Genomic DNA, 15,266 nt, shown 5'->3' with positions numbered 1-15,266 from the left:
GGGTTTCAAATAATTTCCTGCCTTGTTATAACAAATCTGTGGTGACACAGAACTGCACAAGTATGAGCTTTTTTGGTGGGCAAGGACTGCCTCTCGTTGTGCATTTGTACACAATGGGCCCCATCCTGGTTGGGACCTCCAAGCACCATTGTAATATAAGTAACACCAACAGCAGGGCTAGAACTCCACTGTGAAAGCACAGCCTCCTACCAGTTGAGCTACTGCTTATTACCATCATTAGTTCTTCAGAGCTGAAAGGGTGCTAGCTAAAGGAGACTCTCCATTAGCTGTCAGAGATATTGAGCCTATGACACACAGTCAAGCAGTTCTTATATTAGCCAGTAGGAGCAGTGCTACACATTAATGATTACCAATATTCAGTGTCCAAACTCAGGCTGACCATCTATATATAAAACTGCTTTAGCCGTAGCAATCAACTGTTGCTACAATGTAAATGGGATGCAGAGCTAAAATGAATTCAACAGTCAAGGGCCAGTTCTCAGACACTGAAATTTGCAATTAAACAGGTGTATAGGGAGTTGGTCTTGGATAGTTTCCAATCTCAACTGGGCTGGCTGTCCTTGGAAAATAGCACTGACCCCACACAGCAGCAGTTTGAAGTTGGCTTCAGTCTGCACTTTAGGAATGTGGCATTGTTATTTTCCCCTTTCTTATCAAATGTAATTATCATGAGAAAAAAACCTTCTGAGAAAACATGTGATTTCACTGTGTAAAAATCTACTACCAAGGAAATTATTTTCTCAGTGTCCAAAAAAGGAATGGTGGAGACATTTAGGGAAAGAGCTTTGTTCCAAATAATCTTGGAACCAATACCCATGTCCCAGAGCTCGGCTGTTTAGTCCTGGCTTGCGATTATTCCTATAAACAATAAGAAGACATTCATTCTATTTATCGTTCTAAAAGTGAGCTGCCAGTGTTTTAAATTACCAAACCAGCTCCATTAGTTAGGGAGGTGGGAAATGATGCTGGGAACCTGCTGTTCCTCAACTTGTTGCAAGATCACTGGAAGATGCTTCCCTAGAACCTGGATAAGCTACCGTGGCTATGTTGGTTTAATGGTAGGGAGCGGGCGAGGAAGAGAAGAAAATAAGACACCCCTGAACCAAAACATCTAGACAGGAGTTCTCAAACTGGTGGTTGGGACCTCTCAGGGGATTGCAAGGTTATTACATGGGGGGTCATGAGCTGTCAGCCTCCATCCCAAACCCTGCTTTGCCTCCAGCATTTATAATGGTGTTAAATATATAAAAATGTGTTTTTAATGTATAAGGGGGGATTGCAGTCAGAGGTTTGCTATGTGAAAGGGGTCACCAGTACAAAAGTTTGAGAACCACTGAAGAAGGAAAAGTCAGACTGCACTTGTCTTCTCTATAACATATATCCACCACTATTCAGGACATCCCCACTCGGATGACTGGGCCACACCCAGTCACAAACATACTCACGCTTTCTCTCCCTAAAACAAACTGATCAGCAGAGGAGCTAATCGTTTTTTGTGTGAAAATATTTTTTTCTTCCAAAATTGGCCCTCTCTCAGAACCAAAATTTTTCATTAAAAATTGTTGATATTGTTGTCCCTTTGACCTGAGCAGTTTAGGCAATATTCAGGGCCTTAACAAGCTGTTTCCATTAGCAGGTGTTTCTTGGCTACAGCCCTGTTCATTTACAAAGAATGTGCACAAAGTCCTGTTTCCCTGAATGCCATAGAACAAACGAACAGCAGCATCTTCAGCAGCAGCAAATTGTATTTATTCAGCTGAATAAATACCATGTAAATTTTGGGTTTTAATGTATGACACTTCTATAAGTATATCTCCGCAGGACTCCTAGGTCTGTACTGAATACTGCAGCGATGGGAGCCAGATGCGTGCTTGGATAGAATACTCCCAGCCACTGTGAAGTTATTTACTGAACAAGCGTTTCTATTGCATCTGCAATGGAAGCTGAAAGAGGTTGCAGTTGGAATCCAAAGTTGCACAGACAACCACAATATTAATTATTTCAGTGTCTTGGGACAGACTGCTAGTAAAAGGGCATTGATATTATCCCATTGCTGTATGATATGAAATGGGGATCTTCTCCAAATCTCTCCATATCACTGTTCCGTTTCAGTGCCACTCTCATAACGGCCTCTCCTGCTCTCTAATTTTCTCACACACATACAACGCTTGCTAAAACAATTCCTTAGGTCCTGCGTTTGTAACTAGTTCCAGGGATATCCCCTCAGACCACATGACTTAACCCTGCTCAGGATTTCCCATGCAGCGAATTGCCTATGGCAGTAGCTTCTATTGTCTTCAGCTACCCCTTTCCATTAAGGGGCTTAGTTGCTCCTTCCCTTTTGCCGGAAAGAAGGGTGTTTAGAATATCCATTGGCTTTAACCAGGTCTAGGATTAAGGGCAGCCATTAACATCTTCCAGAATAACAATATTATCAGCATTTTCTGATTTTCAAAGTTTTCTAGGCTGGAAAAGGAAGAAAGAGAGGGTGATTGGTATGTCTATTTCTGAATGCTCCAATGGAGCTCAGATATTATGGTGATGGGGCTCCTGGGTACCTAGGTAGATAACGGTGGTAACTGATTCATTAATTGATGGTAATTGATTAATTAATTTTAAATCAGAAGGGACCATTACAATAATCTAGTCTGACCTCCTGCATTGCGCAAGCCATAGAACCTCACCAATAATTTCTACATCAAGCCCATGGTTTGTGACTGAGCTATAGCAGATCTATTACAAAGATAGTCTGTCTTGACTTTAAAATTTCAAGCAATGGAGAATCCACCTAGCTAAGTTGTTCTGATGGTTAATGAGCCTCAGTGTTAGAAATTTTCACCTTATTTCTATTCTGAATTTGTCTAGCTTCAGCTTCTAGCCATTGGATCTCTCTATGCCTTTTTCTAACAGATTTGAAGAGACATTTTCTATCAGAAACCTCTTCCCTGTACAGGTACTTGTAGACTGTGATCAAGTCTCCTCTTAATTTTCTTTTGGATAAAGGAAATAGGTGGCGATATGAAGTCTCTCACTGTAAGGCGTACTTTCCAGCTGTCAAATGATTCTTGTGCCTCTTTTCCAGGGGTGAAAGTAAGTTAGAGGACTTACCGGTACGCCAGAGTCCTGAGCAGGGGGAGTGGCCTCAACCGGAAGAGGCGTGGCCTTAACTGGAAGAGGCAGGGCCTTAAATCCCTGGGCCCTTTAAATCTTGATTTAAAGGGCCAGGGCTCCAGCTGCGGTAGTGGTGGCTGGGAGCCCGGGGCCCTTTAAATCACTCCCGAGCTACCAACTGCAGAGGTGGCTGGGAACCCTGGGGCTCAGGGGTGATTTAAAGGGCCCAGGGCTCCAGCTGCCGCTACCGCAGCGGAGCCCTGGGCCCTTTAAATCACTGAGGAGCCCTGGGGGCTCCCAGCTACCACCGCTACCCCGGGGCTCTGGGCTCTGGCAGAGCTTTAAAGGGCCTGGGGCTCCACTGTGGTAGCAGCTGCCGGAGCCCTGAGCCCTTTAAATCCCCGCCTGAGCCCTGCTGCCCGAGCCCTGGGGTAGCAGCGGCCGGGCTCCATCGGGGATTTAAAGGACCCAGGGGCTCCAGCAATCACTACTACAGCTGAGCCCCAGGCCCTTTAAATCCGGCCCTTTAAATCCCTGCTGCCGCTACCCCAGGGCTTGGGCAGCAGGGCTCAGGTGGGGATTTAAAGGGCCCAAGAGCTCCAGCCTCTGCTACCCCCCCAGCGCCCTTTAAATCCCCACCTGAGCCCTGCTGCCTGAGCCCTGGGGTAGTGGCAGTGGGGCTCTGGCGGGGATTTAAAGGGCCCCAAAGCTCCAGCCGCCGCTACCCCCCCGGGGCCCTTTAAATCCCTGCCTGAGCCCTGCTGCCCGAGCCCTAGGGTAGTGGCAGCAGCGGTGGGGCTGCAGTGGGAATTTAAAGGGCCCCGGAGCTCCAGCCCTACCCCCCCCCGGGGCCCTTTAAATCCCTGCCAGAGCCCCCCTGCCACTACCCCAGGGCTTGGGCAGCAGGGCTCAGGCGGGGATTTAAAGGGCACTGCAGAGTTAGCAGCAGTTGGAGCTCTGGGGCCCTTTAAATCCCCACCTGAGCCCTGCTGCCTGAGCCCTGGGGTAGCAGCAGCGGGGATTTAAAGGGCCGGGGTGGTAGTGGGGGCTGGAGCTCCAGGGCCCTTTAAATCCCCGCTGCAGCCCCGCCGCTGCTGCCACTACCCTAGGGCTTTAAATTGCCCTCTGGGAAACCGGTCCCGGTACGCCAGCTCTTACCGGTACGCCGTACTGGGGCGTACCGGCTTACTTTCACCTCTGCTCTTTTCTCAACCCTTTTCAATTTTTCAACTTCTTTTTTGAAGTATTGATACCAGAATTGGACACAGTATTCCAGTAATGGCCTCACTAATATTATATACAGAGATAATCCCACCCTGCTAATCCTAACTTGATATTCCCTAGCAGCATCCAAGGATCACATTCACCCTCTTACCTATAGCGTTTTACTGGGAGCTCTTGTTCAGATGGTTGTCTACCGTTACTCTTTCCAGTGTCATTGCATTCCAGGATCTGGTCTCCCATCTTGTGGGAGTGACGTGGGTTCTTTGGTCCTAGATGTATGACCTTGCATATGTCTGTGTTAACCCGGGTGGTTCCAATGAGCTCCCCTTACCAAGCAGTCTGTATAACTGACCTGGCCCTACCATTATTACTACTACACCAGTTTGTGTCATTGGCCTTCTCCAGTGATTTGATATTTTCTTCTGGATCATTGATAAAATTGTTAAGTAACACTGAGCCGAGAACAGAGCTGTGAAGGGCCCCACAAGAAACACTCCCACTGGCTGATGATTCACCATTTACAATTACTTTTGAGATCTATCAGTTAACTAGTTTTTAATCCATTTAATATGGGCTACATTGATTTTGTATAATGCTTAACTGACATTATCCTATTCTCCCTGACTCTTTTATCGGGGGGTTTTCTCTCTATGCTGTGATGTCTTGTTATATTGATGTTACAAGTGATCTTGGACCCAATCCTGTGTTCTTTGTGCATCTGAGACCATAAAATAATCATCATGCATTCTGTTAATGAGTAGCATCACTAGGGAGGGATGATAGCAGCTTCTTGTTTGATTGCTATGTTTTCCTTTTTATATTTACTCTCTTTTTTTATGTTTTTACATGTTTGCATGCATTGCTTTTTTTTAATAAAAACCCAGAGAGTTAATGTTCATTTGAATTACGGAAGTGAATACAACATTTTATTCATTATATTATAATGTTGTTAATTTCTAATCTCCACAGCAGCCCGGGGCTCGATTCACAAAAGGGACTTAGACACTGCAACGCTCAGTGTCTCATTACCTAACTCTTTGAGACTTTGCTGCCCAGTGTAATCCATGGCCCTGAGTTATGTGCCCAAACTCCCCTAGACAATGCATGGGGAGAGTTAGGTGCCTAAGAAAGGGATTCTCAGGAGCCAGCACACATTGAGCAGAGAGCTGCCTAAGCTGATCCAGGAGTAAAATGCAGAGGACTGAGTTAGGATTTAAGGTCCAGATCCACAAAGGGACTTAGACACCTAACTCCCATTGATCTGGGTGACAGGCTGGAGGGAGGCACTTGTTCTGGTCAGAGTCTCCTAGAGTCAGGCACCTAAGCCAGGTCAGTCCTTTCTTGTGAAAAACCAGAGAGACACCCACCCCACTCAAATCCTGGTGGATAGGGCACTGGCCTGAAATGTGAGACCTGTTTTCAAATCCCTGCGCTGCCTGATTTGGCTCAGAGACTTGGACTCCGGTATTCCAGGTGGGTGGGATATAAATACTGTGTGTCGCATAGAAGAAGCAATAGTTGCGCTGGTAAAGCGTTTGAACTTCATTGAACTTTTGTAGGGGAATTTGACGCATAATAGCTGTGGATTCTCATGTACCATTCGATCCTGCACTCTGATGCATCACTTGTATTGCCATTTGCCATACCGTAGGAAATCAGCTCCTGCATTTTTTGAGACACGTGAAAGAGAGAGTGTGGTCTAAGCGAAAGGACTGAGAGCAAGGAACTTCTGAGTCCTGATCCCAGTTCCGTCTGTGCAATCCTTCAACTTCTCAGCCTCACTTTTTCCATTTGTAAAATGGGGGTAGTACTGCTGACCCATCTAAGAGGGCTCCGTGAGGACTAGCAGTATAATCAGTATTCCAGTATCATTTAGCGGGGCCATTCAAAAGCAAACCTCACTGTGCACAGGTGCTGAACGGGGTGGGATTCCTGCCCTAAAGAGCTTGCAGAGTAAACGAACAAGAGAGACAAGTTGTGTGAGACAGGAAATATTATTAGCCTCACTTTACAAATGGGAAGTGAAGCCCAGAGAGATTCAGGCCCAGAGCCTCAAAGGTATTTAGGCATCTAACGTCCATTGAAATAAATGCACATTAGATGCCCAATTACCTTTCAGGATGGGGCCTAAATAAGTTGACCAAGATAACAAGGGGATTGCACTAAAGCAGAGTATTAAGTCCGTGTCCTCCAGTCCCAGTCCAGTAGCTTAACCACAAAACTCACCATCCCCTGATTAATTAGGTCACACTTTATAAAGTATCTTGAAAGGGAAATCACTAGCAAAGTGTTAAATATTATTGCTTCTATATTCATCATGATGTGCAGAGATGGCAGGAAAAAGCCCGGGGAGCATGCACCTAGCCCTTTACCCTTGTATTGAGAATGGGTTAGAAATAACATGCTCTCCAACCAGAAAAGGAAGTGATTTTTACAGAATGCACTACAGTTATATGACTTTTAATTTTAATTTTCCACTGTACCAAAGGATGCCAAAGAATGTCCTTGGCGTGGCTGAATGTATTTTTCCTGCAGGTATTTTAGGTCCAATGTATTCAGTGTGGGCAACCTGTCTATGGGTCACTATGTTTTATAGGTAGTTTTTGCCCCGATTGGTTTGCTTTTTCCCTACTAAATGTTTAATTTCATCTTTATCAGAGCACCAATCTGACAGATGATGTGGATTTCTCACTGCATGTGCCCCTGTGCTAACAGGAAGGCTGGGAACAGGTGTCAGCTGGTGCAGTGCTGCCAGTCCCTCTGCACCCACCATCTCCCTGCCCCATCTTCTTTCAAGGATATAGGCAAAGGTTACTGAATGCCTGGACAGATATTTTTCCCAGGGTATAACTGTCATCCATCACTTAACAAGCCAACGCCATGTAAATACATGCTGGCAGACATGAGCATTACATATTATACTGGAATTACTCTATATATTTGAACTGAGAAGGCGACTTGCCCAATAATATTTATTTTATTCCCCAGACTGGGGCTTTCAAAGTTTTAAATGTGAATCGTCGGTGGGGCTTGCCCTGGAGGAAACCAGCCAGTGAGGTGGAACGTAAAGATTGAATGTTTACATGAAAGCCTGGTCCAGGGCTAAGAAGCTGCCCATTATGCTTACAATTTCCATGGCCCATTATGTTGCTGCCCCATACAGTTCATACCTGCCTTCTGTGTGCAAGGCTAGTCTTACTGTGCAAGTCAATCAGGTGACCCCCATGGGTAGCAAAATATAAGGGGCAGCAAAATGATTTGGGTGGGTGACCGCACACTTGTAGAAGTGGAAATTGGCCAGTTTTCCTAAGGTGGCAGAAGCATTGCTGGTAGCCCTCGCTGTCCAAATTTTGCTTTCAAATAGAAATAGAGGTTGAATTATCTTCTCTACCATGGCGGAAGACAATGGTTTGAAAGTAAGCTAAGGACTCTTCCCAGTAGGTAATGGAGACAACAGCAGTGATGCCTTCATTTCTAGAAGTAGGTTCATTCCATGTAACTCTTTAGCAATCTCCTCACAAGGCCAACGCATAAAGCAGAGCTGATCTCAGAGCAGCCCGCTGCTTTAGGTGAAGGCAAGTCTTATACCCACTTCAAGTACCTGAGTTTAGAGAGGAAGGGGAGCTACTGTGCATAAAGAATGAAGAGAAAACAGTGAGGGAAGGTCAATACTCTTCAAACACTATTTGTACCACATAATACCTTGAGATCCTGCTCCTGCCCTCACTTTCGATCACACGGTGCCTCTGCCATTAATGGCACTGGAAGTTGTGAGCATGGAATGAGGGCATGGCCTAAATGCAGCCTTTTGTGAGGCGCAGGGCCAAGCACCACCAAGAACTTACTGTGGGCAACAGCAGTCATGGCTGGTAGGGTCCCACGTTCCTGCTCTTAAAATAAAAAGTGTAAGTAAAAAACTGAAAGCATTTTGATGAAAAACACATTACCATAATTATCTGTTATCTGTATTTGGCTGATACCCACAATGTGCTGTCTACGTGCAGAAGAATATACAATCCCTACCACCAAGGGTTCTCAATATACGAAGACAAATAACATATGACTGCTGCGGAAAGTGTACAGTTTATATAAGTATACATTAAATACACTGAGTCTGCGTGGCTAAGTAATTCTATTGCTATTGTTCTTTTACAACATCCAGAGTGCACTAGATGCCTCACAAGATAGATGCACAGATGTGATCCACGGCTTACACGCAGATTTCAGTCATGACACAACAAAGTTGGGGTTAACAAAACAGCAAGGGAGGGTTTGAGGGAGTAGCATCAATATGATGCATGATAACTCAACAAAGGCCAGCGCACAGTATGGTGGAATCAAGAATAATTTTAAAATCATCAATAAAACATAGATATCTAAGTTGGCTGAAAGAATGTCACCATTTATCATCTGACTATTCCATTTCTGATCTCTAGAGCCAAAAGCAATGCCAAAAACATTGGGAAAGATATCAGACAAGGAGGGGTTCAAATTGAACTTATGACTGAAAGGCAGTGTTAATCAATCTTCTTCTTTGTATGGCTGATGTAGATGTAGAGCAACAACTATAATTTTACATTCAGATGGGTAAGCCAGATAATTGTGTCAAGATTAGCGGAGGGTATCACACTGATGCCTCCTTCATATTTGTGAATCGGGCATTGAGTTGTTATATGTTCCATGGTCTGTTCTGAGTGACCACAGTTACACACTGGAGAGTCTTTAATTTTCCATTTGTGCAGCAAGTATCTGCATCTGCCATGGTTTGTGCGGATGAAGTTTAGGGTTGCCTATGAGCTTCACAGGAAATCAAAGCCAGGGATCTTCTGCACTGGGTCTTTCACAAAGTGTTTGTAACTTCTTGTGAACTCCATTTGACTTTCCAAGCTTCAGAGTTGAAATTGCATTGGTGAAGGTTAAACACATGGGTCCAAAAGGGCTTCGGGACTTCAAGTGGTGGTGAGGGACATTGTTAAGGTCCCAGTGGATGTGGAGACATTCGTTTTCTATGATCTGCTGGAATTCTCAAAGCGTTGAGGCATCGCGGTGAATGGATGGGGGAGCAACATGTGACAACACCGGCAGCCAAGGTGATGGTGGCAACTTGAGAGCTCCAGTGATGCAATTTTTTAATCAATTACGTAACAGTATCCCAGTTTATATGAATATCAAAGTGTTATTTGCAAACAAAAAAACCCCCAAAGAAGGTGGTAATAAAATGCCAAACGCATTGAAAATAATAAGGCTGGTTAATGTTTTTTTGAGTGACACATTTTCCTATTAGAAAGACAAGTGAGTAAAGTGTAATACCTTTTATTGGACCAACTTCTGTTGGTGAGAGAGAAGATTTGGAGCATACACAGAACTCTTCTTCCTCTTGGAAAATAGGGTTTCACTGAAATTTTCAACAAGAAATCAGGGAAATTGAAATGAAATGTTTTGTTTTGGGTAGGTTGATATTAATCTTCGCAACGGAGCCACCAAAAATTTCCTGTGGGATGGAAATTCCATTTTTTTGATCAGCTCTAGGAAACAATCACTTTTGTGGGATTGATCCTGCAGGGATCTGAGTACCTTCTGAGAGGTGTAGAGTACCTTCCCCACTGACTTCCGCACCTCGCAACTTGGAGTTTTCTATGAATTTCTATGCAATGCCTCAAACACTGTATGTTCGAAATCACTCCATCTAGTCCAACTTCCTTTGATTTCTTCTCAGATTCATCCTCTGATATATTTCAAGTGTGCATACAATTAAAATAAACTCAGCATTTGTTTTAATAATTATATAAAGCTTTGTTGGTACATTTCTATATTTCAGATATTGATGAATGTGCTTCTGAGTCACACCAGTGTAACCCCACCCAGATCTGCATAAACACTGAAGGAGGATACACCTGCTCCTGCACTGAGGGCTATTGGCTCTTAGAAGGCCAGTGTTTAGGTATGTTCTTCTGGAGTGTTGATATACGTTCTCTAGAGTGATTCTGGAAAATCAGTGTCCATTTGATGAATCCAATTCATTTTAGTCATGATTATGGTCTCTTTCTGTCTCCCCAATGTTTTGATAATAATTAAAGTTGGATTGTTAACATGGGTCTTCCAAATTCCATAATTTTAATATTTCTTCTGTGTTAAATATCTTCCATCATTTTGGACAATTTAGGATTCTGGTGTGTGCATGGTGGTACAGAGGTGAACTGACATCACTGAGAGTCTTTGTCAAATACAGAGCTCACCCTTGGCCTATGTGGAAAGCTAACATCTTTCTTATTTGTTAAGTGCCAATAGTATTCTTGGCAAAAGACTCCCACATGGAACAAAATGGCAATGCCATATGACTGGCATCCATGTTACTGACTTGCACTATGAAAGCAGCCCCTTTTGTATATTCTAGTTCACAAAAATATGACATACCAGCAACACGTGTCCTTTTCACCTGGTCACAATCCTGATCTAAGGCGCTTACATTACTAGAGAGCAGGAGCTCAGTAATAATAACATCAAGAAACAGAGCAGTGAACCCACCGGAAAATCTTGGACATAAGCAAACACGTGAGTCTGAAACCAGTGCTGTTTCAGCAGATTCAGAACTCTTCTCTCTGTCAGCTGCAGAGAGTCAATTAATCTCTCAGTGTCTGCAATGCCCTGCAATGTGAAAAACCAAACCCTATCAAACAGCAGCAACAGCAAAGGTGCAAACTCTACCACTTCCCCCACGCCCCACCCACTCCCCTCAATCAGTAGTCACAGGCACTGACATGGGCTTTAATTTTAGGCCAAGTTATCTAAGTCAGAGACATGACTGAATGTGTTTTTAATGTTCTCGTTACACTCTCTCCCTGCTTTTTTCCCCCTCTCAGCACAGGCTGTTTGCTCACCTGTTCTCCAGAATGGGACTTCAGTGTCACACCACCTCAGCTGGAAGGAGAATGGGATTTCCCGGCTCATTTTCCTTGGAATTTGTCCTTGGAATTGTCCTTGGAATTTATTTCTCATCTCCTCCTCCTCCTGTCTAGCAATTGGAATGAGGGTTTGCATGGCTGCTTTTTTAACTGCTGCTAAAAGCTGCTGTGTAACTCACCTGGGGGTGGTATGAAGTTAGCAAGTCCCCTGCACCTTTAATTCTAGTGCAGGTTCCTGTAACTCCTATTCTCCTAGAGACCTGGGAAACAGAAGACAGAGTGCTAAATTCTCTGGTTTAGTAAGGGCCACAGAAAACCCTATTTTCAGTGGAAATTGAGTCATTCTGCCTCCTGGGATAGAAGACGTCACAGGCCATTCAGGAAGGCTATATGATTTCTGTGTGACTCCTCAGCCTGCCTCTTGAGGTGGGGAGTTGGGGCTAGCGAGTGATCTGTGATATTATGGATTCTTGTGCATGGGGTTGTGCGGGTGTTCTGCACCATGCCCTGTCATGTAACAATCCCCATGTAGTTCCCCTGTGCACAACCCAAGTACATGAGCTATGTGCAAGAACCAGGATTTGGCCCTGAGTCAGAATTCAAGCACTTTGATGCTTGGTGTAAGTATTAGAGACCCATAGTGACTGCCCTGCTGAGCTGAGGTTGCCCAGGAGTATCTGTTTATGCTATTTTAAAGAGACAGTAACATCTCAATGGTTGATTTAGGTAACTGTGAGTAAGGGTGGGGAAGATCACTACAAAGCAATGCAGGGATGTAACAAGAAAAGCTGTGCTGAAAAAACTCCTCTGCATTTTTCCAAAAATATCAGAAAGAGTCTTCTTAGTTTTCTGTACTTTTCCACAGGCCCTGGAGAATCCATTTCCAGTGGGCACATGACAAAAAAAAGATAATTTAAATGTATCTGGAGGGCTAGGTTGAGTTTACGAAGGCAGTCTCTGCTGGTACATTTCTTCACTGCTAGTAAGAACAGCACATCTGTCTAATCAAATTGTTGGTGGTGGTGCTATCTAACATTTAGCCAGTAAGTGCCAGCACAGTAGTTACACAGTGGTGCCAAGAGGGGCCAGTCAGGAAAAAGGTTCCTGCAAAAACAAAGTCCTTGTCTTGGAGATTTTACAGTTGTAGGTCCTGATCCTGCAAGGACTTAAGCATTGTGACAGGGTCGGGCCAGATGGCTACAGGAGAGTGATAGAAGGCAGATATATTAGCCCCAGGTTAGGTAGGTCCCTTTTCCCTGGGTAAGGTAACAGGGAAGGTTCCAGAACAATCAGGAACCTTCTGGAAACAATTAAGACAGACAGGCTGATTGGAACACCTGCAGCCAATCAAGAAGCTGCTAGAATCAATTAAGGCAGGCTAATCAGGGCACCTGGGTTTAAAAAGGAGCTCACTTCAGTTTGTGATGCATGTGTGAGGAGCTGGGAGCAAGAGCAGTGATGAGCTGGAGCTGGTTCGCACCGGTTCGCTAGAACCGGTTGTTAAATTTAGAAGCCCTTTTAGAACCGGTTGTCCTGCGAGGGAGAACTAGTTCTAAAAGGGCTTCTAAATTTAACCACCGGCCAAAAGTGGCACCTTAGGCGCCGACTCTGTGGGTGCTCCAGGGCTGTAGCACCCACCGGCAGCTCCCCGCCCGGCCCCAGCTCACCTCACCTCCACTCCGCCTCCTCCCCTGAATGCGCCGCCTTGCTCTGCTTCTCCGCACCCCCCTGGCTTCCCACGACTCAGCTGTTTGCGTGGGAAGCCTGGGAGGTCTGAGAAGCAGGCGGCAGCTTCGCGCTCAGGCCCAGGAAGGCGGAGGTGAGCTGGGGCAGGGGGGCATGAGGAGAGCCGCCCGCGCCGCAGCAGGTAACCCGGGGGGGGGGCGCCGTGCAGGGGAACCACTCCCCACCCCAGCTCACCTCCGCTCCGCCTCCGCCTCCCTGGGCCTGAGCATGAAGCCGCTGCCTGCGTCTCAGCCCTTCTCGGCTTCCCGCGCGAACAGCTGATTCGCGGGAAGCTGGGGGAGGGGGTGGAGGAGAAGCAGAGCGGGGCGGTGCATTCAGGGGAGGAGGCAGTGCGGAGGTGAGGTGAGCTGGGGCCGGGCGCGGGGCGGGGAGCTGCCAGTGGGTGCTCTGCACCCACCAAATTTTCCCCGTGGGAACTCCAGCCCTGGAGCACCCAGGGAGTCAGCGCCTAAGGCGCCACTTTCGATGTGATCAGTGGGGGCAGCGGCTGCTTCCCCGCCCCTAGGAGCCAGAGGGACCTGCTGGATGCTTCCCGGGAGCTGCCCCAGGTAAGCACCGCCGGGACTCCTCACCTCGCCCCGGCAGGTCCCTCTGGCTCTTAGGGATGGGGTGGGCACCCACTCAGCAAATTTGCGGATGATCCTAAACTGGGAGGAGTGGTAGATACGCTGGAGGGCAGGGATAGGATACAGAGGGACCTAGACAAATTGGAGCATTGGGCCAAAAGAAATCTGATGCGGTTCAATAAGGATAAGTGCAGGGTCCTGCACTTAGGACGGAAGAACCCAATGCACAGCTACAGACTAGGGACCAAATGGCTAGGCAGCAGTTCTGCGGAAAAGGACCTAGGGGTGACAGTGGACGAGAAGCTGGATATGAGTCAGCAGTGGGCCCTTGTTGCCAAGAAGGCCAATGGCATTTTGGGATGTATAAGTAGGGGCATAGCGAGCAGATCGAGGGACGTGATCGTTCCCCTCTATTCGACATTGGTGAGGCCTCATCTGGAGTACTGTGTCCAGTTTTGGGCCCCACACTACAAGAAGGATGTGGATAAATTGGAGAGAGTCCAGCGAAGGGCAACAAAAATGATTAGGGGTCTGGAACACATGACTTATGAGGAGAGGCTGAGGGAACTGGGATTGTTTAGTCTGCAGAAGAAAAGAATGAGGGGGGATTTGATAGCTGCTTTCAACTACCTGAGAGGTGGTTCCAGAGAGGATGGTTCTAGACTATTCGCAGTGGTAGAAGAGGACAGGACAAGGAGTAATGGTCTCAAGTTGCAGTGGGGGCGGTTTAGGTTGGATATTAGGAAAAAATTTTTCACTAGGAGGGTGGTGAAACACGGGAAAGCGTTACCTAGGGAGGTGGTAGAATCTCCTTCCTTAGAAGTTTTTAAGGTCAGGCTTGACAAAGCCGTGGCTGGGATGATTTAATTGGGGTTTGGTCCTGCTTTGAGCAGGGGGTTGGACTAGATGACCTCCTGAGGTCCCTTCCAACCCTGATATTCTATGATTCTATGATACAGTGGCCCATGAGACCCTCTGGCCCGGTTCTGGGGGCAGTCAGGGGACAGGGGAGGGGGGTAGATGGGGCAGGAGTCTAAGGGGGCGGGGGTAGGCCACAACCCCCTCATGGGGTGAGGAGGGAAACGGTTGTTAAGATTTTGGCACTGAGCAAGAGGCTCTAGGAGCTGAGAGTGAGAACGCGAACTGTTGGAGGACTGAGGTGTACAAACATTATCAGACACCAGGAGGAAGGTCCTATGGTGAGGATAAAGAAGATGTTGGGAGGAGGCCATGGTGAAGTAACCCAGGGAGTTGTAGCTGTCGCACAGCTGTTCCAGGAGGCACTCTAGACAGCTGCATTCCACAGGGCCCTGGGCTGGAACCCGGAGTAGAGGGCGGGCCCAGGTTCCCCCCAAACCTCCCAACTCCTTGTCAGACACAGGAGGAGTCGACCTGGACTGTGGGTTCACGAAAATGGCCAAACTGAGGGTTGGTGTGAAGCTCCGAGGCGAGCAAATCCGCCAATAAGCACAAGACCCACCAAGATAGAGCAGGAACTTTGTCACAGCATGTACTACATTTTCAGTGCTGTGAGTGGTGCCACTAAGGAGAACAGAAGTACTGACATGCTTAAAGTTGAGAACGCAACTAAAACTTTGCAGGATTAGGGCTTAACCTATCTATGCAGATGTTTGTATGACACACCTGTCAGTAGTATGTGTGTCATCTTGGCATTGGACTAAAACAGAAAATAAAT

The 15,266-nt window shown here is 46.4% G+C and overlaps 1 protein-coding gene across 2 annotated transcripts in view; it reads left to right on the top strand.

Moving 5' to 3' along the window:
* FBLN5 (fibulin 5) overlaps nucleotides 1-15,266 on the top strand; it is a 71,593-nt gene that overhangs the window by 26,971 nt on the left and 29,356 nt on the right. For both annotated transcript variants that reach the window (XM_007055443.4, XM_027817844.3), the window contains exon 5: nucleotides 10,175-10,297. In XM_007055443.4, the coding sequence (XP_007055505.1) occupies nucleotides 10,175-10,297 (123 nt within the window). The remainder of the gene's footprint in view (nucleotides 1-10,174; nucleotides 10,298-15,266) is intronic.

The sequence above is a fragment of the Chelonia mydas genome, chromosome 6 (genome assembly GCF_015237465.2).
Source record: "Chelonia mydas isolate rCheMyd1 chromosome 6, rCheMyd1.pri.v2, whole genome shotgun sequence".
Lineage (NCBI taxonomy): Eukaryota > Metazoa > Chordata > Testudines > Cheloniidae > Chelonia > Chelonia mydas.
Note: the sequence above shows the minus strand (reverse complement) of the source record. Positions and strands in the feature narration are given on the sequence as shown.